General features: G+C 46.5%; 1 protein-coding gene across 1 annotated transcript in view; it reads left to right on the plus strand.

Annotated features, from left to right (window-relative positions):
* The first annotated feature begins 235 nt into the window (after positions 1-235).
* Positions 236-23,192, plus strand: part of UBE2N (ubiquitin conjugating enzyme E2 N) — a 37,764-nt gene continuing 14,807 nt past the window's right edge. Inside the window, exon 1 of the mRNA XM_077265413.1 lies at positions 236-388. Coding sequence (XP_077121528.1) covers positions 359-388 — 30 coding nt within the window. The 5' untranslated portion in view covers positions 236-358. The remainder of the gene's footprint in view (positions 389-23,192) is intronic.

A 23,192-nucleotide genomic window follows, 5' to 3' on the forward strand; every position in this document is an offset into this window, starting at 1 on the left:
GGCGACACTGTTGTGGCATATGTTGGCACTATTTAGGGAACATGGGCATGAGGTGGGAAAACTCTGTAAGCCTGTGACCCTGTATTACTAGACCACCATAGGCTGCAGAGCACACTACAGTGATATGAGCAGGCTGCGCTACCGCACAGTACTGACTGCAGGATACACTGCTGCCAGCCCTTGGCGTCATGACGTCATCAGTAACTGGGCAGCACAGAGCTCACGAAACTACAACTCCCATGAGTAACCGGGGCGCCGTCATGACGTACTCGGAAACGGACGTCGCATTTTCACTTGTGCGTGACAGGAGGATCCGGCGGCACGCAGAGAGTCGAGGCTGCACTCACTATAAGACAGGATGACCGGGTTACCCCGCAGGATCGTTAAGGTAACGCAGTGCGCTCCCATCCAGCCTCATAGCCGGGGCCGACCATGCCGTGTGACCGGAGGAAGCCGGGGAGCGCTCCGCCCTCCGCTCCTATCCAACATGGTAGCCGCCGGTTGCAGGAGCGGCCTGGTCTGTGTCGCCTCGGGAGTCGGTGTATGAATGGGTCTCGTCCTTTCTGCACTGTTACCGCGCTTTCCGCGTATGTGCTGTGTGTGGCCGCTCATACGGACTCCACTCATTCAATGCTCTGCGGGCCACACCCACAGGCACCAGGGGCAGCCCGCCCTCCAGCGGCTTCGCGGGGATAAACTCCCTGGGCGAGGACACAGCCTTACCTGGAGTACGGCAGCCGGGAAGGGTCTGCGCGTGGGGAAGGGTCTGCGCGTGGGGAAGGGTCTGCGCGTGGGGCAGGGTCTGCGCGTGAGGCGGCGCGTGGGGCGGGGTCTGCGCGTGGGGCGGGGTCTGCGCGTGGGGCGGGGTCTGCGCGTGGGGCAGGGTCTGCGCGTGGGGCAGGGTCTGCGCGTGGGGCAGGGTCTGCGCGTGGGGCAGGGTCTGCGCGTGGGGCAGGGTCTGCGCGTGAGGCGGCGCGTGGGGAAGGGTGGGCGGCGCTGTGTGATCACATTTATGCGCATGGAGGGAATTATAGGCGTGTGTGGATTGGAAGAGGCAGGGTATGATCATGTTTGGGAAAGAGTCAGTGCATGAGGTGGCACGGTATGATCACATGGTTGGGGAAGAGGCGGGGTCTGATCGATCACACAGTTGGGGAAGGGGGTGATTGCACTCACATATACAGTCCTTTCCAAAAGCTTTGAGACTAACACCTTTTGGTTTTCACACACCGAATTTTACGGATTATATGACGCATTTTTTTTTCCTTATTTTTTTTTGGCGCAGGATCACTGCTGGAGGAGGCAAGAGTGGAGCGTTGCATGCTGGGATTGAGGGGGTGTTTGAATGTGCAGCGTGCCGCTGTGGTGTTCGGTACTGCTGGGGCTCTGCTGCCATTTTGTGAAAGCCCAGAGCCCCCGCACTTACATGGTTTCCTATGTGATGGACTCGGGCAAAATGGCTTTTGGCACATGCGTAGATGGAGATCTCGGGACATGAGTTCTCAGCACTGAGATCTCATCTCCTGAGATCTCCATCTGCACATGCACCGCCCCCGGCAGCCATTTTCCCAGAGTCCACCGCATCGAAATAAAGAGTCGAGACCTCTGAGGTTCTCGTTAGCTGGTCTTACACATTATATGGCTGTTGGCCAATCTGCCATATATACGTGTTCACAATTGGAGTGGAGTAAACTACTAGCTGACACCTTTGGATGCGGCTTAGTGCATTTGGAAACAAAAGGATCAGACACGTTGGAAGCGAACAGCGAAGCCTTTCTTTTGCCTGCCATCGGGGGAGTACTGGACCAGTCCTCAACAGTAAATGTTACCTATGAGCACCTTCAGTGTCCTTTTCATTGTACAGTCATTAGCTTCCAGCATCTGTTACGGGGTGATTATACAGCGAAGCAGTGATAAGTCATGGCCTCACAATGCGGTGAGCTTACATCATCCTTCTGTACAGAGGTGCTTTACGTGCTGCATTACAGATCTGGGAAACCACAGTGTGCAGAATGCTAACTACATGGAACCAAACAACCCCAATTAACTAATATTTTCTTTCTCTCCATGTTTACCTGAGGTGTGTGGTGGAGGTGAGCACATCAAGAACTAGTCTTGAACAGGTGCATACCAAAAACAACTTATTATTTACTTATATAGCACCATTGATTCCATGGTGCTGTTCATGAGAAGGGGTTACATACAAATTACAGACATCACAGTAAGCAAACTAACAATGACAGACTGATACAGAGGGGAGAGGACCCTGCTCTTGCGGGCTTACATTCTACAGGATGGTGGAGAAGGAGACAGTAGGTTGGGTGTTGCGGCAGCTCCGGTGTTGGTGAGGGGGTAGCTCCGGTAGTGGTGAGGAGCAGGGCCGTGGAGTTGGTAAGCCACAGTTGCGACTCCGACTCCTTCATAAATGGCCAATTCGTAACAATAAATTTACTGTTGTAAAATATTAACATCGTGCTTTATTCAGTTTCTCACCATCATATAAGTAATCAGACCACTTAGAGCAAAAACTATATTTATTAGAATACAATTAGAATATAGCAAATAACTTTTATAAACTTTTATAAACTCTTGTAAGTAAATATGCAATAAACACTGTTATGCAGTTAATAAGAAGAAATCTATAAATTTGTCCCCAGAAAAAGTATTGCCTCTGTCAGATCCTCCTTCATGGATGCCCTCAAATCTGATCTAATTATTTTGAGAGCAGAGAACAACCTCTCTACACTAACTTGGGTTGGTGGCAAAGCAGTAACCACTCGGGCAACATCTCTGACAATGTCAGGATACAGAGGAATCGCTTGTTGACTGTTATTTTTGATGAACGGTCAAATTTCTTAATTTCTTTTAGTGCACATGAGAAATTCTGCTGAAATGTACTGGCTGTGTTCTTTGTTGGGGATGACTCTTCTTCTATGCGGAAACGCTTTGCACGGTCCTTGTGATTCAAATATTTTTCAAATTTAAATCCTTCATCAGTTGATGAGGGTGAAGATGTGGCAGGACGACCAAACTCTTCTTGTTCCTCCTGACTGTTCGGCAACCCTTTCATCCTTACTGCTATTTCAAACAGAGCTTCTTTTCCTTTAGTTAGCTGTTGATCATCTAGAAGAATCCGATGCATTGGGTCTACATAAACAGCTGCCAAAAGAATGTTATTTTGTAATAGTAGCTCCTCTCTCCATTTCATTGATGTAGCAATGCCACTTGCAATTAACCCTCCTCTTTGGGACAGGCGAAACATCAGGTTCTTCCACTCCTTTAAGAAAATACCTGGAGTTAAGTCCTCTGCTTGTAATTTTTTAGTCACTGTAAATGGGTGCTCTAGCAATTTTTCCAGCTCAGTCACCTGATTCCACTGACTTTCATTTAGCGTCAGTTGAGGGTTAGCCATGTCTACAAGAAAGGTTTTCAGTTCAACCAAGCGCTGAATCATTAAGTAAGTACTGCCCCATCGTGTGGCTTGATCAATAATTGCCCCTTTTCCAGCACGTTTCTTCAAAATTGAGTCAACTTTAGGGTATGTGCACACGTCAGGATTTCTTGCAGAAATTTCCTGAAGAAAACCGGAAATTTTCTGCAAGAAATCCGCATTTTTTTTTGTTTGTTTTTTTTCCCTTTTTTTTCCTGTTTTTTTTTTTAGCATTTTGCAAGCGAAATTAGCTTGCAGAATGCTAAAGTTTTCCAAGCGATCTGTAGCTTCGCTTGGAAAACTGACAGGTTGGTCACACTTGTCAAACATAGTGTTTGACAAGTGTGACCAACTTTTTACTATAGATGCTGCCTATGCAGCATCAATAGTAAAAGAATGATTAAAAATAAAAAAAAATGGTTATACTCACCTGCAGACAGCCGACCTCCTCAGCGGCGTCCGTTCCTATAGATGGTGTGTGTGTGCAGGACCTTCGATGACGTCGCGGTCACGTGATCGGTCACGCGACCAATCACAAGACCGCGACGTCTTTCGCAGGTCCTTCACACACACCATCTATAGGAACGGAAGCGGCAGCATGCACCGCTGAGAGGCTGGAAGACTCCGGGGCCATCGAAGGTGAGTATATCACTATTTTTTATTTTAATTCTTTCTTACCAATTATATGATGCCCAGTCCGTGGAGGAGAGTCTCCTCTCCTCCACCCTGGGTGCCAACCGCACATGATCTGCTTACTTCCCGCATGGTGGGCATAGCCACATGCGGAAAGTAAGTAGATCAATGCATTCCTAGGTGTGCGGAATCCCCGCAATTCCGCAAATTTAATGAACATGTTGCTTTTTTTTTCGCGGAAAAAAATGCAACATTTGCACAAGAAATGCGGAATACACTGTAAATAATAGGAGGCATATGTAAGCGTTTTTTTCGTGTTTTTATCACGAAAAAAACTCGAAAAATACTGAACGTGTGCACATGGCCTTAGGGGTTCTGGCAACAGTAGCCAATTTTCTCACCTTGCCAATCAGTGCAGCAGCATGTCCTTCTTGCAGACTGTCTCTTATAGCCAGCTGTAGTGTATGCACAACTCAGCGCATGTGATGAATGAAAGAATGTATTGACAGTTTCAACAAGATCATCTAAACTATCATGTTGCTGTTCATCTGAAGCAACTTCAGTTTGCTCCTCAGTTACAATACTGAGTTCCTCTATTTCAAACATTTCTGTGTCTGTGGACCCAGAATGTTCTTCTAGCTGCTGGTCACCATCATTACTCTCATTCATTAGCTTAATAGTACTTATCATATTTGAAGCATTGTCAGTTACGACAGAAAGAACTTGCTCTTTTTTAAGTTCATAGTCTTGCAGAACCTTTTCCACCAAGACCTGGAGAAACTCACTGGTGTGATGAGCTTTTGGTGTCTTTTACTGCCAATGTCTTGGTAACGATTTCATTTTTGTCACAAACAAATCGGACATTGATGGCAAAATAGTTCACTCTGTGAGGTGTGCAGGCATCCATTTTAAGAAACAGAAAGCGTCCCTTGAGAGTTTTTTTAACCCCTTAACGACCTTTGACGCATACGCTGCGTCATGAAAGTCGGTGCCAAAACGACCTATGACGCAGCGTATGCGTCATGGAATGATCGCGTCCCTGCAGATCGGGTGAAGGGGTTAACTCCTATTTTACCCGATCTGCAGGGAGAGGGGGAGTGGTGCTTCAGCCCAGGGGGGGTGGCTTCACCCCCCCGTGGCTACGATCGCTCTGATTGGCTGTTGAAAGTGAAACTGCCAATCAGAGCGATTTGTAATATTTCACCTAAAAAACTGGTGAAATATTACAATCCAGCCATGGCCGATGCTGCAATAACATCGGCCATGGCTGGAAATACTAAAGTGCCCCCCCCTACACCCACCGATCGCCCCCCCAGTGCTCCGTTAGTCCTCCGGTCCCCTCCGTCCGCCTGCCGGCTCCCCCGTCCTGCTGTCCGCTCCCTCCTTGCTCAGATCCCCCCCCCCCTGTGCTCCGATCACCCCCCCTGTGCTCCGATCTACCCCCCCACCACCCCTTCATACTTACCGATCCTCCCGGTGTCCGGCCGTCTCCTCCCTGGGCGCCGCCATCTTGGAAAATGGCGGGCGCATGCTCAGTGCGCCCGCCGAATCTGCCAGTCGGCAGATTCCTTACAGGTACATTTTGATCGCTGTGGTAGGTTCTATCACAGCGATCAAAATAAAAAAAATAATAAATAACCCCCCCCCCTTTATCACCCCCATAGGGACAATAATAAAATAAAGAATTTTTTTTTTTTTTTTTTTTCCACTAGGGTTAGGGTTAGAACTAGGGTTAGAACTAGGGGTAGGGTTAGGGGTAGGGTTAGGGTTACGGGTAGGGTTAGGGGTAGGGTTATGGCATGTGCACACAGAGCGGATCGGCCGCGGATCCGCAGCGGATCGGCCGCGGATCCGCAGCGGATCGGCAGCGGATTGGCCGCGGATCCGCAGCGGATTGGCAGCGGATTGGCCGGGGATCCGCAGCGGATTGGCAGCGGACCCGCAGCGGATCGGCCGCGGATCGGCCGCGGATCGGCCGCGGATCGGCCGCGGATCCGCCGCGGATCGGCAGCGGATCCGCAACGGATCGGCAGCGGATCCGCAGCGGATCGGCCGCGGATCCGCAGCGGATTGGCAGCGGATCCGCAGCGGATTGGCAGCGGATTGGCAGCGGATTGGCCGCGGATCCGCAGCGGATTGGCAGCGGATCCGCAGCGGATTGGCCGCGGATCCGCAGCGGATTGGCAGCGGATTGGCCGCGGATCCGCAGCGGATTGGCCGCTGCGAATTCGAAGCAGTTTTCCATCAGGTTTACAGTACCATGTACACCTAAGGAAAACCAAATCCGCTGTGCCCATGGTGCGGAAAATTCCGTGCAGAAACGCTGCGTTGTATTTTCCGCAGCATGTCAATTCTTTGTGCGGATTCCGCAGTGTTTTACACCTGTTCCTCAATAGGAATCCGCAGGTGAAATCCGCACAAAAAAACACTGGAAATCTGCTGTAAATCCGCAGGTAAAACGCAGTGCCTTTTACCTGCAGATTTTTCAAAAATCGTGCGGAAAAATCTCACACGAATCCGCAACGTGGGCACATAGCCTTAGTGTTAGGGTTGGAATTAGAGTTAGGGTTGGAATTAGGGCTAGGGTTTGAAATAGGGTTAAGATTAGGCTTGTGGTTAGGGTTACGGATAGGGTTAGGGGTGTGTTGGGGTTACAGTTGTGGTTAGGGTTGGGATTAGGGTTACGGTTGGGATTAGGGTTAGGATTAGGGTTGGAATTAGGGTTACGGGTGTGTTGCGGTTAGGGTTGTGGTTAGGGGTGTGTTGGGGTTAGGGTTGTGATTAGGGTTATGGCTACAGTTGGGATTAGGATTAGGGGTGTGTTGGGGTTAGTGTTGAAGTTAGAATTGAGGGGTTTCCACTGTTTAGGCACATCAGGGGTCTCCAAACGCAACATGGCGCCACCATTGATTCCAGCCAATCTTGCGTTCAAAAAGTCAAATGGTGCTCCCGCCCTTCCAAGCCCCGACGTGCGCCCAAACAGTGGTTTACCCCCACATTTGGGGTACCAGCGTACTCAGGACAAACTGGGCAACAACTGTTGGGGTCCAATTTCTCCTGTTACCCTTGCAAAAATAAAAAATTACTTGCTAAAACATAATTTTTGAGGAAAGAACAATTATTTTTTATTTTCACGGCTCTGCGTTATAAACTTCTGTGAAGCACTTGGGGGTTGAAAGTGCTCACCACACATCTAGATAAGTTCCTTCGGGGGTCTAGTTTCCAAAATGGGGTCACTTGTGGGGTGTTTCTACTGTTTAGGCACATCAGGGGCTCTGCAAATGCAATGTGACGCCCGCAGACCATTCCATCAAAGTCTGCATTTCAAATGTCACTACTTCCCTTCCGAGCCCTGACGTGCGCCCAAACAGTGGTTTACCCCCACATATGGGGTATCAGCGTACTCACAACAAACTGGGCAACAAATATTGGGGTCCAAATTCTCCTGTTACCCTTGTGAAAATAAAAAATTGCTTGCTAAAACATCTTTTTTGAGGAAAGAAAAATGATTTTTTATTTTCACGGCTCTGCGTTGTAAACTTCTGTGAAGCACTTGGGGGTTGAACGTGCTCACCACACATCTAGATAAGTTCCTTGGGGGGTCTAGTTTCCAAAATGGGGTCACTTGTGGGGGGTTTCTACTGTTTAGGCATATCAGGGGCTCTGCAAACGTAACATGATGCCCGCAGACCATTCCATCAAAGTCTGCATTCCAAAACGTCACTACTTCCCTTCCGAGCCCCGGCATGTGCCCAAACAGTGGTTTACCCCCACATATGGGGTATCAGCGTACTCAGGAGAAACTGGACAACAACTTTTGGGGTCCAATTTCTCCTGTTACTCTTGCAAAAATAAAAAATTCTGGGCTAAAAAAATATTTTTGAGGAAAGGAAACACATTTATTATTTTCACGGCTCTGCATTATAAACTTCTGTGAAGCACTTGGGGGTTCAAAGTGCTCACCACACATCTAGATAAGTTCCCTTGGGGGTCTAGTTTCCAAAATGGAGTCACTTGTGGGGAGTTCCTACTGTTTAGGCACATCAGGGGCTCTGCAAACGCAACATGATGCCCGCAGAGCATTCCATCAAAGTCTGCATTTCAAAACGTCACTACTTCCCTTCCGAACCCCGACGTGTGCCAAAACAGTGGTTTACCCCCACATATGGGGTATCAGCGTACTCAGGAGAAACTGGACAACAACTTTTGGGGTCCAATTTCTCCTGTTACTCTTGCAAAAATAAAAAAATTCTGGGCTAAAAAAATATTTTTGAGGAAAGGAAACACATTTTTTATTTTCACGGCTCTGCGTTATAAACTTCTGTGAAGCACTTGGGGGTTCAAAGTGCTCACCACACATCTAGATTAGTTCCTTGGGAGGTCTAGTTTCCAAAATGGGGTCACTTGTGCGGGAGCTCCAATGTTTAGGCACACAGGGGCTCTCCAAACGCGACATGGTGTCCGCTAATGATTGGAGCTAATTTTCCATTCAAAAAGCCAAATGGCGTGCCTTCCCTTCCGATCCCTGCCGTGCGCCCAAACAGTGGTTTACCCCCACATATGGGGTATCATCGTACTCAGGACAAACTGGACAACAACATTTGGGATCCAATTTCTCCTATTACCCTTGGGAAAATAAAAAATTCTGGGCTAAAAATCATTTTTGAGGAAAGAAAAATTATTTTTTTATTTTCACGGCTCTGCGTTATAAACTTCTGTGAAGCACCTGGAGGTTATAAGTGCTCACTATGCATCTAAATAAGTTCCTTGGGGGGTCTAGTTTCCAAAATGGGGTCACTTGTAGGGGAGCTCCAATGTTTAGGCACACAGGGGCTCTCCAAACGCGACATGGTGTCCGCTAACGATTGGAGCTAATTTTCCATTCAAAAAGTCAAATGGCACGCCTCCCTTTCCGAGCCTTGCCGTGCACCCAAACAGTGGTTTACCCCCACATATGAGGTATCGGCATACTCAGGAGAAATTGCCCAACAAATTTTAGGATCCATTTTATCCTGTTGCCCATGTGAAAATGAAAGAATTGAGGCTAAAAGAAATTTTGTGTGAAAAAAAAGTACTTTTTCATTTTTGCGGATCAATTTGTGAAGCACCTGGGGGTTTAAAGTGCTCACTATGCCTCTAGATGAGTTCCTTGGGGGGTCTAGTTTCCAAAATGGGGTCACTTGTGGAGGAGCTCCAATGTTTATGCACACAGGGGCTTTCCAAACGCGACATGGTGTCCGCTAACGATGGAGATAATTTTTCATTCAAAAAGTCAAATGGCGCTCCTTCCCTTCCGAGCCTTACCATGTGCCCAAACAGTGGTTTACCCCCACATGTGAGGTATTGATGTACTCAGGAGAAATTGCCCAACAAAATTTAGGATCCATTTTATCCTGTTGCCCATGTGAAAATGAAAAAATTGAGGCTAAAATAATTTTTTTGTGAAAAAAAAGTACTTTTTCATTTTTTCGGATCAATTTGTGAAGCACCTGGGGGTTTAAAGTGCTCACTATGCTTCTAGATAAGTTCCTTGGGGGGTCTAGTTTCCAAAATGGGGTCACTTGTGGGGGAGCTCCAATGTTTAGGCACACAGGGGCTCTCCAAACGTGACATGGTGTGGGCTAAAGATTGGAGCCAATTTTTCATTCAAAAAGTCAAATGGCGCTCCTTCCCTTCCGAGCCCTGCCGTGCGCCCAAACAGTGGTTTACCCCCACATATGAGGTATCAGCTTACTCAGGACAAATTGGACAACAATGTCCGTGGTCCAGTTTCTCCTTTTACTGCTGGGAAAATAAAAAAATTGTTGCTAAAAGATCATTTTTGTGACTAAAAAGTTAAATGTTCATTTTTTACTTCCATGTTGCTTCTGCTGCTGTGAAACACCTGAAGGGTTAATAAACTTCTTGAATGTGGTTTTGAGCACCTTGAGGGGTGCAGTTTTTAGAATGGTGTCACTTTTGGGTATTTTCAGCCATATAGAACCCTCAAAATGACTTCAAATGTGAGGTGGTCCCTAAAAAAAATGGTTTTGTAAATTTTGTTGTAAAAATAAGAAATCACTGGTCAAATTTTAACCCTTATAACTTCCTAGCAAAAAAAAAAAATGTTTCCAAAATTGTGCTGATGTAAAGTAGACATGTGGGAAACGTTATTTATTAACTATTTTGTGTCACATAACTCTCTGGTTTAACAGAATAAAAATTCAAAATGTGAAAATTGCGAAATTTTCAAATTTTTTGCCAAATTTCCGTTTTTTTCACAAATAAACTCAGAAATTATCGACCTAAATTTACCACTAACATGAAGCCCAATATGTCACGAAAAAACAATCTCAGAATCGCTAGGATCCGTTGAAGCGTTCCTGAGTTATTACCTCATAAAGGGACACTGGTCAGAATTTCAAAAAACGGCAAGGTCATTAAGGCCAAAATAGGCTGGGTCATGAAGGGGTTAAGTTCTTCCTTTTGTTTAAAAGCTTCTTCGATTACTAATTTTCTAATACTCTCTCTCTCCAGAGAAACACCAAGCTTGCGGGCCATTTCCCCATTCAGACACATAAAAGCTGGTCGTGAAAATAATGAAATAGGCACACTATCCTTTACAACAAGCTCTATGATCTGTTTTTTAAATGTATCTACTGTCATTGTCACAGTAACTTTGTCACTGACAAAATATCTTGCAACTGATGGTGGGGTAGGGGTTGAGGTTTGTGGATGGTGGACCAGGGTTGGGGGAGATATCCCCTGAAATTAGTAGGAGTAGGAAGATAAAAAGCAAGTAGTTTTTGGAATTGTATGAAGTTTTTTTGTGCAGAGTGTTTGGGTAAGATGGACTGAGGTTTTTCAGGAAGGTGAGAAGTGCATGGGAGCTGTACATGGGAGAGGGAAGGAGTGAGGATCTGATGTATATGAGTCGTGATGGAGGGGGGATTGGGCGGTGAAAGTGGATTGCAAGGGAGCATAGGAGGATAGGAATAAAGCACATGGATAGACGGGAGTGCAGAGTGTGGGTTACCTGACTCTTGCCCAACTGCCATGGAATAACTGCTGTATCACGACGCTTAGCTTCGTGACGCTTGCGTGCATCCCCACATGCGTGCACCCCTAAGGATGTTTCTAAATTTATAGTTCAGACTGCTGGGTCAGAAGAGATGGATTGTGGGAACTGGTTGAGGATAATTTGGCAGCTGGGGCCAATAAAGACTTGTCTTGTTTGGTCTATCTTATTTTTGAAGTGTGTGGCTAAGTTCTCAGCAGAGATGAGGGAGGTTGGAGGGGGGGGAAGTGGTGGGTGGAGGGGGGAGTTAAGTTTTGAATAACTGGAGTTGGAGGATAGGGAAGATACGAGGGTTGTGAAGTAGGCCTGTTTAGCGGAGGTGAGGGCAGATTTGAAAGCGAGCGTTGCCTGTTTTAATGCAGTGAAAAATCATCTTGCTAATTTGTCTTCTTCCAACGCCACTCTGCAACACTGGACACTTGCCAGAGCTTTTTAGTGTTTATATTGTGCCAGGGTTGTCTATTGATACGTCGCACTCTACCATGAACGAGAGGGGCGACCGTGTCAATAGCTGATGCGAGAGTGGCATTTTAGAAAGCAGTAGCACTGTCTGTGTCATAGTTAGGATATGGATGCCAGTGGTAGGATAGAGTCAGTGTGTGGGTGTCTAGGTGTGCGAGGTTTCTGCTGGGGTTTTCATGTTGCTGGACATGGGTGACAGGTGAGGAGGACATGGATGAGAAAGTGAGTAGATGGTGGTCAGATAGCGGGGAGGTGGTGAAGTTAGAGAGCAGAGACAGGTGAAGACCCGGTCTAATGTGTGTCGGTCTGTGTGGGTGGCTGAGGAGGACCACTGAATAAGTCCAAAAGATGAAGTAAGGGACAGAAGTTTGGTGGCTGTTGACTGAAGGGTATCAGTGGGGATGATGGTCACCCATAATAATGGTAGGAATGACAGTGGAAAGAAAGTGAAGAAGCGAGGTAGAGAATTGGTCAATAAAGGCAGTGGCTGGGCCCAGAGGGCGTTATTATGATGGCTACTTGGAGGTTGGATGGAGAGTGGACAGAGTGCACTTCAAAAGAGGAGAGGATAAGGGAGGGTAGAAGTGGGATTGGGTTGAAGGTGCAGTTAGTGGAAAGGAGAAGACCCACACCTCCATCATGTCTGTTGCCGGGACGAGGTGTGTGGGTGAAGTGGAGGCCCCCGTAACACAGCGCAGCAGGGGAGGCGGTGTCGGAGGGTGTCAGCCATGTTTCTGTGAGGCAAGATTGCGAGAGATAGAAAGAGGTCGTGAATCACATGAAGCTTTTTGCAGATGGATCAGGCATTCCAGGGTGCTCCAGAGAGAGGGGGTGGGCATCTGGTGCATGGGTTTTATGTTGGAAAGATTGCGGTAGTTCATATTAGATAGGGAGGGGTAGTAATGAGAGGAATGAGATGTGGAGGTCCAGGATGGAGAGATAGGTCACCAGCAGTGAGGAGAAGCAGAGAGAGGGAGAGTGGGTGGGAGAAAGAGTGGCTGGCTTGTTTTATTAGGACAGATTTAAGGTTGAGGAGCAGGTCAGGAGAGGAGGTCAGGTGGGGTGGGAAGGGGAGATGATTATTTGGGGTGGGGAATCCTTTTTTTTTTTTTTTTTTTTTTTTTCTGCAAAGGGCCATTTGGATATTTATACCATCCTTCGGGGGCCGTACAAACTCCGCCCACAAAGTACATCCTGACTCTTGCACTGGTGTCAGGACATAATCTTTCATTGTGTGCCCTTCAATGTTCAGTAGTGAACACTGTGTGTGTGCTAACAGCAAGAAGAAATTAATGAGCTGGTGGCAATCAAAATACAGCTCCTTGCCCAAGAGTGCGGTCCCTGAGAATCTGCTCAGGGGCCTGATAAAAGGTAATCGAGGGCCGTAAATGGCCCTGGGGCCTGAGGTTCCCCACCCCTACTAGAGGGTGCTGGGGGTTGGGGGATAGCGAAGGAGAGTGAGGAGTAGTGGAGCAAACACTAAGGGCATATGTAAACACTAGATGGTGGCCCGATTCTAACGTATCGGGTATTCTAGAATATGCATGTCCACGTGGTATATTGCCCAGCCCACGTGGTATATTGCCCAGCCCACGTGGTATATTGCCCAGCCCACGTGGTATATTGCCCAGCCCACGTGGTATATTGCCCAGCCCACGTAGTATATTGCCCAGCCCACGTAGTATATTGCCCAGTGACGTAGTATACAGCACAGAGCCACGTGTATATTGGCCAGTCACGTAGTATATTGCCCAGCCACGTATGTCACAGGTTAAAAAATAAAAAATAAACACATACTCATCTTCCAGGGCCCCTTGTAGTCCTGTCGCCTCCTCGCACAGGCGCGCAGGACCTGTGATGACGTCGCGGTCACATGACCGTGTCGCGGTCACATGACCGAGACGTCACGGCAGGTCCTTCTCGCGCAGGACCTGTGATGACGTCGCGGTCACATGACCGTGACGTCCTGGCAGGTCCTTCTCGCAGACCATCCTTGCCACCGGAACCTGCCGCTTGCATGGAGCGGTCACCGGAGCGTCGCGAGGAGCGGGAAAGGTGAGTATAGGCAGCATCAATAGTAAAAACTTGGCCACACAGGGTTAATAGCGGCAGTAACGGAGTGAGTTACCCGCGGCATAACGCTGTCCGTTACCGCCGGCATTAACCCTGTGTGAGCGGTGACTGGAGGGGAGTATGGAGCGGGTGCCGGGCACTGACTGTAGGGGAGTAGGGAGGGACTAATCGGACTGTGGCCGTCGCTGATTGGTCGCGGCAGCCATGACAGGCAGCTGGCGAGACCAATCAGCGACTTGGATTCCATGTCAGACAGAGGCCGCGACCAATGAATATCCGTGACAGAAAGAAAGACAGAAGGACAGAAAGACGGTAGTGACCCTTAGACAATTATATAGTAGATGGTAATGGAGTAAGATGGTTTAATAGAAAAGTTAGGTCCAAGTAATAAGAAGTGCTTACTGGGAAGACATACCTAAATGAGACAGATGCATAGTGTGGGGTCCTGACTCCTGCGGTGACTAACTGTCGTTGAAATAACTGCAGCTTCAAGATGCTTTGCTGCAGGGGGGTGTGTGCCAGACCCCACACTGCGTACACCCTTAAGATGCGACTAAATTTATAGGGCTGAGTAGAGGATCAGGTGAGAGGGATTGTGGGAGCTGGTTTGGGATAAACTAGCAGCTGGCCAACACACCAGGGGAGGTTAGATGATCAAAGGTGCTGGGCCTGGCTACATCCATATGCTGTAACACCTTTCACCAGAGAGCATCTCTAGTGGCCCCAACATGGCTATACAGCAGTAACTATTGAGTACAGTGCAACAAGTCAATTTAGCAAAGATTCAGCAGGCACTGTTATATACCATTAAAGGGAATGTTCCAGGATGGTAAACAGCAGATGACAGCAAACATACCATTAAAGGGAATGTTGCAGGATGGTGAACAGCAGATGACAGCAAACAGGTTATACCAATAAAGGGAATGTTGCAGGATGGTAAACAGCAGATGACAGCAAACCGAGGTTATACCATTAAAGGGAATGTTGCAGGATGGTAAACAGCAGATGACAGCAATATGACAGCTTATATATCAAAATACGAAAATGGTTGCACTCAATTGTGTTAAAGCATGTCAATGTGAAATACATAAAGTGAAAATAGCAAAATGGCTTTTGAAATTTAGGAAAAATACACATGAGACGTCTGATGGGCATCGCTGTGTGGATGACATTGGACGGGATGCGTCATGCACACAATGCAAGAAGAGAGAAGGCACCAGATCAAGACTAGCTAGCGACGGCTATCGGTCCGGACCGCCCCGTGGGTGTGTGTGATAAAAGCTTTTTTGTGTTATACAGAGCAGATTGGGGACATCTGCTGTCAGACTCTACGTCCCCTTCTCCATGCGAGTGGCGGTGGTGTATCGTCCTCCCGGCCCCTTTCATCAGTTCCTGGATCACTTTGCCACCTGGCTTCCACACTTTCTCTCCTGTGACACCCCCATCCTTATCATGGGTGATTTCAACATCCCCATTGCTTCTCCCCTCTCCCCATCTGCTTCTCACCTTTTATCTCTAACCTCCTCTTTCGGCCTCTCGCAACATACTAACTCTCCAACGCATGAAGATGGAAACTCCCTTGACTTGGTCTTCTCCCGGCTTTGCTCAGTGGATGATTTCACAAACTCCCCTCTCCCGCTCTCTGACCACAACCTTCTTTCATTCTCTATCAAGAACTGCCACCCCGCTCAGGTCACCCCCACTTTCCACACTTATAGAAACATACAGGCCATTAACACCCAGAAACTTATGAAGAACTTGCAGTCCTCATTGGCCCCAATCTTCTCCATCTCATGTCCTGATTCTGCTCTGAAGCATTACAATGAAACCCTGCAAAGTGCCCTGGATGAAGCTGCACCTCCTATACATAGAACAACTCGGCACAGACGGCGACAACCGTGGCACACGCTGCAAACATGTTTCCTGCAGCGGTGCTCCAGGTGCGCCGAACGTCTGTGGAGAAAATCTAATCTACCTGAAGATTTAATCCATTATAAGTTCATGCTAAAAACAAACAACTCTGCCCTTCACCTTTCCAAACAAACCTATTTCAACACCCTCATCACCTCACTGTCAAATAACCCTAAACGTCTCTTCGGCACTTTCCAGTCCCTACTCAACCCAAGAGAGCAGGCCCCAACCACAGATCTCCGCGCTGACGATCTGGCCAATTACTTCAAAGAAAAAATTGACCACATTCGACAGGAAATCATCTCCCAATCTCTTCAGACCATGCACTGTCCTCCCTCCCCCACTGCATCTAGTTCACTCTCTGACTTTGAACCAGTTACAGAAGAAGTAAGCAGGCTCCTTGCATCTTCTCGCTCGACCACTTGCACTAGTGACCCCATTCCGTCACATCTCCTCCAGTCCCTTTCCCCGGCTGTCACCTCTCACCTAACAAAAACCTTTCCCTCACTTCCGGTATTTTTCCCTCCTCATTTAAGCATGCCATCATACATCCATTACTTAAAAAACCCTCCCTCGACCAAAATTGTGCCGCTAATTATAGACCTGTTTCTAATCTTCCCTTCATCTCTAAACTCCTCGAACGTCTGGTCCACTCCCGTCTTACCCGCTATCTCTCAGATAACTCTCTTCTCGACCCTCTTCAATCTGGCTTCCGCTCTTTACACTCTACTGAAACTGCCCTCACTAAAGTCTCTAATGACCTACTAACAGCTAAATCTAATGGTCACTACTCCATGCTAATTCTCTTGGATCTCTCCGCAGCATTCGACACTGGATCATCAGCTCCTCCTCACTATGCTCCGCTCCATCGGCCTCAAGGACACCGTTCTCTCTTGGTTCTCCTCCTATCTCTCTGACCGATCCTTCACTGTATGTTTTGCTGGTTCCTCAAGGATCAGTCCTAGGCCCCCTCCTCTTCTTTGTATACTGCCCCTATTGGACAAACAATCAGTAGATTTGGTTTCCAGTACCATCTCTATGCTGACGACACCCAATTATACACCTCTTCTCCTGCTTTCACTCCAACCTTCTTAGAAAACACCAGTGATTGTCTTACCGCTGTCTCTAACATCATGTCCTCTCTATCTGAAACTGAACCTGTCAAAAACTGTCAAAAACTGAACTCCTCGTGTTCTCTCCCTCTACTAACCTACCTTTGCCTGACATTGCCATCTCCGTGTGTGGTTCCACCATTACTCCAAAGCAACATGCCCGCTGCCTTGGGGTCATCCTTGATTACGAGCTTTCATTCACCCCCCACATCCGATCACTGGCTCGCTCTTCTTATCTGCATCTCAAAAACATTTCTAGAATTCGCCCTTTTCTTACTTTCGACTCTGCAAAAACTCTTACTGTCTCACTTATTCATTCTCGTCTGGACTATTGTAACTCTCTACTAATCGGCCTCCCTCTTACCAAACTCTCCCCGCTCCAATCTGTCCTGAATGCTGCTGCCAGAATCATATTCCTCACCAACCGTTACACCGATGCCTCTACCTTGTGCCAGTCATTACACTGGCTACCCATCCACTCCAGAATCCAGTACAAAACTACTACCCTCATCCACAAAGCACTCCATGGCTCAGCACCACCCTACATCTCCTCTCTGGTCTCAGTCTACCACCCTACCCGTGCCCTCCGCTCCGCTAATGACCTCAGGTTAGCATCCTCAATAATCAGAACCTCCCACTCCCGTCTCCAAGACTTTACACGTGCTACGCCGATTCTTTGGAATGCATTACCTAGGTTAATACGATTAATCCCCAATCCCCACAGTTTTAAGCGTGCCCTAAAAACTCATTTGTTCAGACTGGCCTACCGCCTCAATGCATTAACCTAACCATCCCTGTGTGGCCCATTCAAAAAAAAACAAAAAAAAAAAAAAACAGGTACTTCGTATCATGTTCTCATACACTTTATGCAGTTAATAGCCCTCTGTGTCTGTACTGCTACACACTTAGGCAGTTAACTGGTTCATGCAGCTTTACATGAACACCCGAGCCTTACACTGGCTGGTCCAAATAACTAAAGCAATTGTTACCATCCACCTCTCGTGTCTCCCCTTTTCCTCATAGTTTGTAAGCTTGCGAGCAGGGCCCTCATTCCTACTGGTATCTGTTTTGAACTGTGATTTCTGTTATGCTGTAATGTCTATTGTCTGTTCAAGTCCCCTCTATAATTTGTAAAGCGCTGCGGAATATGTTGGCGCTATATAAATAAAAATTATTATTATTATTATTATTATTATATACACAGCATGCTAGAATTCTGGATATGAGGGCGTACAAGTGCTGGTCCTACTTTATATAGGGTTACCTGACCAGAACCCTGTGATCATTGTATTACCTACCAGCCTCTTCAGATTAGTCATTATATTGTGGTATGATGCACACGTGACATTGCTAGGCCTAATAATCAGGAGGGTTTCCAGCAGTTAGGAAGGTCGCAGGGCTCAGGTCAGGTAGACACAGACTACCGAAATGGCATCTGGAACAGATTCCTGCTTGTGTTTTTGCTCATCCCTGCCAAGTAAACTTGCCTATATGAAAGAGGCTATCCCTTAGTACAAATACCCAATCTCTAAACTCCACAGTAAAGTGAAGTGACGGAGTGGTACATACTATTTGGGAGGGGGGCCGGCTCCACTGGTCACTTTTGATGCTGACCTTTGGGACTTAATAGGTTTATCCTAAAGCTGTGTTCCAGGATAATCCTCATCCACACACTTCTCTTGTGCCAGAGCTGCAGAGCAAATGATGTCTTCCACCACTTGGTCATCCTGAAGGGTATGTGCACACGTTGCAGATTTCCTGCAGATCTACAGCTTTTTTTTCCGTGCAGAAACGCAGATCCGCAAGTGATTTACAGTACAATGTAAATCAGTGGCAAAAAAAAAATGCTGTGCTAATGGTGCGGAAAAATCTGCACGGAAAACGCAGCAGATTCAAAAAAAGGTCCATGTCACTTCTTTTTGCAGATCTGCCGTGTTTCTGCACCCATTGCATAATAGAAATCTGCAGGGGTGAAAAAAGAAAGAAATCCGCAACGTGTGCACATACCAAAAAAAGGCGCAGACTCTGACCTGCGTTTTCTGCCAAGAAATGCAGAAACTGCACAGAAAATTCCACAGTGCAATCTGCAACGTGTGCATATAGCCGAATACATTGTTTGACTGTTCAGACCTTTTTTTCCCACTAATTGATTTTAAGAAGTAGAGAAATAACCAATTTGTGTTCTCCCTATAAATCATTAGTCAGAAAACAGGGTAAAAATGTTTCAGCAGCATAGAGAGAGATTGCCATTGAGCCGCTATGTGATCTCCATGAACACAGTATTGCTATGTGCACAGGGCCTGTATTATGTGAGAGATTTCTGTACACAGAAGTGTGAAGCCTGGAGTTTACATACCAGTGAGGAAGCCATGTAAGTGCATTATAGGGAAGTGCAAGCAGAGAACATGAAGGCATAGTCCTTGGGTTCAGACCTCGTACGTTCCTTGCTGGTTAACCAGGGATGAATATGCGGGTTCATGTTGTTGCTAGTCACACTGATCAGACCTGATTATTACATCAGACAGACAGCACTGGCTTCAAAGAATAGCTCAGAGCCGAGCGCCGGCATTAATCTAGTCTGCTTTCACTGCAATACCAAGTGGAAGTGGTCAGCTTTCAAGTGCTTCTCACTAAATTAGAATATCATCAAAAAGTTAATTTATTTCAGTTCTTCAATACCAAAAAATTAAACTCATATATAGAATCATTACAAGCAGAGTGATCTATTTAAAGTTTTTATTTCTGTTAATGTTAATGATTATGGCTTACAACCAATGAAAACCCAGTAAATTAGAATACTTAATAACACCAACTTGAAAAATGATTTTAAAATTTGAAATATTGGCCTACCGAAATGTATGTTCACACTCAATACTTGGTCAGGGCTCCTTTTGCATCAATTACTGCATCAATATGGCGTGGAATGGAGGCGATCAGCCTGTGGCACTGCTGAGGTGTTATGGATAGCAGCCTTCAGCTCGTCTGCATTGTTGGGTCTGGTGTTTCTCATCTTGCTCTTGACATTGATTCTCTATGGGGTTAAGGTCAGGCAAGTTTGCTGGCCAATCAAGTGCAGTGATACTGTTGTTTTTAAACCAGATATTGGTACTTTTGGCAGCGTTGACAGTTGCCAAGTCCTGCTGTAGAATGAAATTTCGATGGGTGCCACATCGTCCTAGTGTGGGCAGATCTTGGTCATGCGAACAGGACGACAGGTGCCTCATCGTCCATAGTGAGGACTGATCTCTGGTTATGTAAACATGACGACAGGTGCCACATGGTTCATAGTGCAGGCACATCTCCGGTCACGTGAACACGGCTGCTAACATGCCCATGATGATCACTACCTTCGGGGATGTTTGGCCCCACATGAAGATATACCGTAGATAGATGGGAACACAAGCTGTTATACAGTGTCACACTACAAAGCAGCAAGGATTCCCACAGAGGGATACAATGGTACCGTTACCACTTGCAGAACATACAAGTGCTTCTCACTAAATTAGAATATCATCAAAAAGTTAATTTATTTCAGTCCTTCAATACAAAAAGTGAATCTCATATATAGAGTCATTACAAGCAGAGTGATCTATTTCAATTGTTTATTTCTGTTAATCTTGATGATTATGGCTTACAACCAATGAAAACCCAAAAGTCATTATCTTAGTAAATTAGAATAATTAACAAAAAACACCTGCAAAGGCTTCCTAAGCTTTTAAAAGGGCCCATTAGTCTTTCAGTAGGCTCCACAATTATGGGGAAGACTGCTGAATTGACAGATGTCCGGGAGGCAGTCATTGACAAACTCCACAAGGAGGGTAAGCCACTAAAGGTCATCGCTAAAGAAGCTGGTTGTCCACAGAGTGGAGAGGCACACAATCCAAGCTGCTTGAGGTCTAGTGTGAAGTTTCCACAGTCAGTGATGGTTTGGGAAGCCATGTCATCTGCTGGTGTACGTCCACTGTGTTTTATCAAGACCAAAGTGCTGTATCCAAGCATATTAATGGTAAGTTGAGGGAAAAAGTGTGGTAGGAAAAGGTGCACAAGCAAACAGGGTAACCGCAGCCTTGAAAGGATTGTTAAGAAAAGGCTATTCAAACATTTGGGGGAGATTCACAAGGAATGGATTGCTCCTAGTGTCATTGCTTCAAGAGCCACCACACACAGACATATCCAGGACATGGCCTACAAGTGTTGCATTCCTTGTGTCAAGCCACTCATGACCAGTAGACAATGCCAGAAGCATCTTACCTGGGCCAAGGAGAAAAAGAAGTGGACTGTTGCTCAGTGGTCCAGGGTGTTTTCAGATTAAAGTAAATTTTGCATTTCATTTGGAAATCAAGGTCCCAGAATCTGGAGGAAGCCTGGAGAGGCACACAATCCAAGCTGCTTGAGGTCTAGTGTGAAGTTTCCACAATCAGTAATGGTTTAGGGAGCCATGTCATCTGCTGGTGTAGGTCCACTGTGTTTTATCAAGACCAAAGTGAGCGCAGCCGCCTACCAGGAAATGTTAGAGCACTTCATACTTCCCTCTGCCAACAATCTTTTTGGAGATGGAAATTTCATTCTCCAGCAGGACTTAGCACCTGTCCACACTGCCAAAAGTACCAATTCCTGGTCTCAAAACAACAGTATCACTGTGCTTGATTGGCCAGAAAACTTGCCTGACCTGAACCCCATGGAGAATCTATTGGATATTGTCAAAAGGAAGATGAGACACCAGACCCAACAATGTAGACGAGCTGAAGGCTGCTAGCAAAGCAACCTGGGCTTCCATAACACCTCAGCAGTGCCACAGGCTGATCGCCTCCATGCCACGCTGCATTGATGCAGTAATTTATGCAAAAGGAGCCCCGACCAAGTATTTAGTGCATTTGCTGAATATACATTTCAGTAGGCCAATATTTTCAATTTTAAAATCAAAGTATACTACCGTAAGTTACTGAGATAATGACTTTTGGGTTTTCATTGGCTGTAAGCCATAATCATCAACATTAACAGAAATAAACACTTGAAATAGATCACTCTGTTTGTAATGACTCTATACAATGAGTTTCACTTTTTGTATTGAAGAAGTGAAATAAATTAACTTTTTGATATTCTAATTTAGGGAGAAGCAGTTGTATATGCCAGCAGTGTGGTGCCCATGCGAGGTAGGGCAAAGTGTGAGAATGACCTGCAGTCATATATTACAACCTCTTTTCTTGTATGTATTTTCTCTGATCAGAAAGTTTTCATGCCCAGTGGATAGCTACTTTAATCCTTTCACTGCATATAAAGCAGATTTATTCAGATCCTTTTTACAAGGATTGTTCGAGAGTTTAAAGTTTTCTAATGTCTGAATACTCTTCCCTCGTGTTGTTGACCGTACTGCAACCAATAATTGAGCCGAGCAGCTCTGCCGAGTTGACTGCACGAGCTGCTTAGTCGCTGAGCTCACTGGTTGCAGCGCTGTCACCCATAACGTCAGTCTAAGGCTAGTTTCACACTAGCGTTAACTGCAATACGTCGCAAATGCGTCGTTTTTGCGAAACGCCGCATCCAGCAAAAGTTTTTGCTGGATACGTTGTTTCGTCATAGAGTAACATTAGCGACGCATTTGCGACGCATTTGCGACGCATTTCCAAACGGTGAATGCGTTTGGCGGCGTTTGGGCGTATGGTAGCGGTCCGTCGGGAGAAAAAAACGTTACATGTAACGTTTTTTGCTCCCGACGGTCCGCTTTTTCCGACCGCGCATGCGCAGTCGGAACTCCGCCCCCACTTCCCCGCACATCACAATGGGGCAGCGGATGCGTGGGAAATATGCATCCGCTGCCCCCGTTGTGCGGCGGAGACCACACTAGCGTCGGGAACGTCGGCCCGACGCGCAGCGACGGGTTGTTCCCGACGCTAGTGTGAAAGTAGCCTAACAGACTCCAGCAGCAGCAGTGGAGACTCAGCCCTGGCCTGTTCCATTTATTTTTTTTTTTTAACAAACAGCACCGTGAGGTGGGTTCTGAAACCGGAAAACTTTTTTCAGAAATAAAACTGACTGGAAGAAAGGTCATAAAATGGGCTAACATCCCTCTCAGTGCTAATGATGCGAAAATAATATACCATCCATTTATGCAAGCCGTACATCCGATACCCGGCCTCAGCAGTGACACTAGTGTGTATGGCCATGGATTGGCTGCTGGTCGTGTGGATTTATATCATTGTTTTTTTTTTTAATTCTCATGCTGTAACATATGATAGTAAGTGTCGCTGTGTAAAAAGAAATTGAAGACTAGAAACAGATCAAATATATTTTAATTAAATATTTTGGGCACGTTACCACCAAAAATTTCGCTAGTACCATAATATTTTTTTTTTTATTTCTATAGAGGTCTTGCACTTAAAGAGTACTAAAGTGGCTCTTGATTTACCAATTATTCCATATTGTCCTTGCATGTTGTGGGTTAATAGGCACTGTCCAGTGCTCAGGGTTTGTGGAGGTCTGCTGTGCTTCATTAGAGAACATGCGTCCCCGCTCT

The sequence above is a fragment of the Ranitomeya variabilis genome, chromosome 5, assembly GCF_051348905.1.
Source record: "Ranitomeya variabilis isolate aRanVar5 chromosome 5, aRanVar5.hap1, whole genome shotgun sequence".
Lineage (NCBI taxonomy): Eukaryota > Metazoa > Chordata > Amphibia > Anura > Dendrobatidae > Ranitomeya > Ranitomeya variabilis.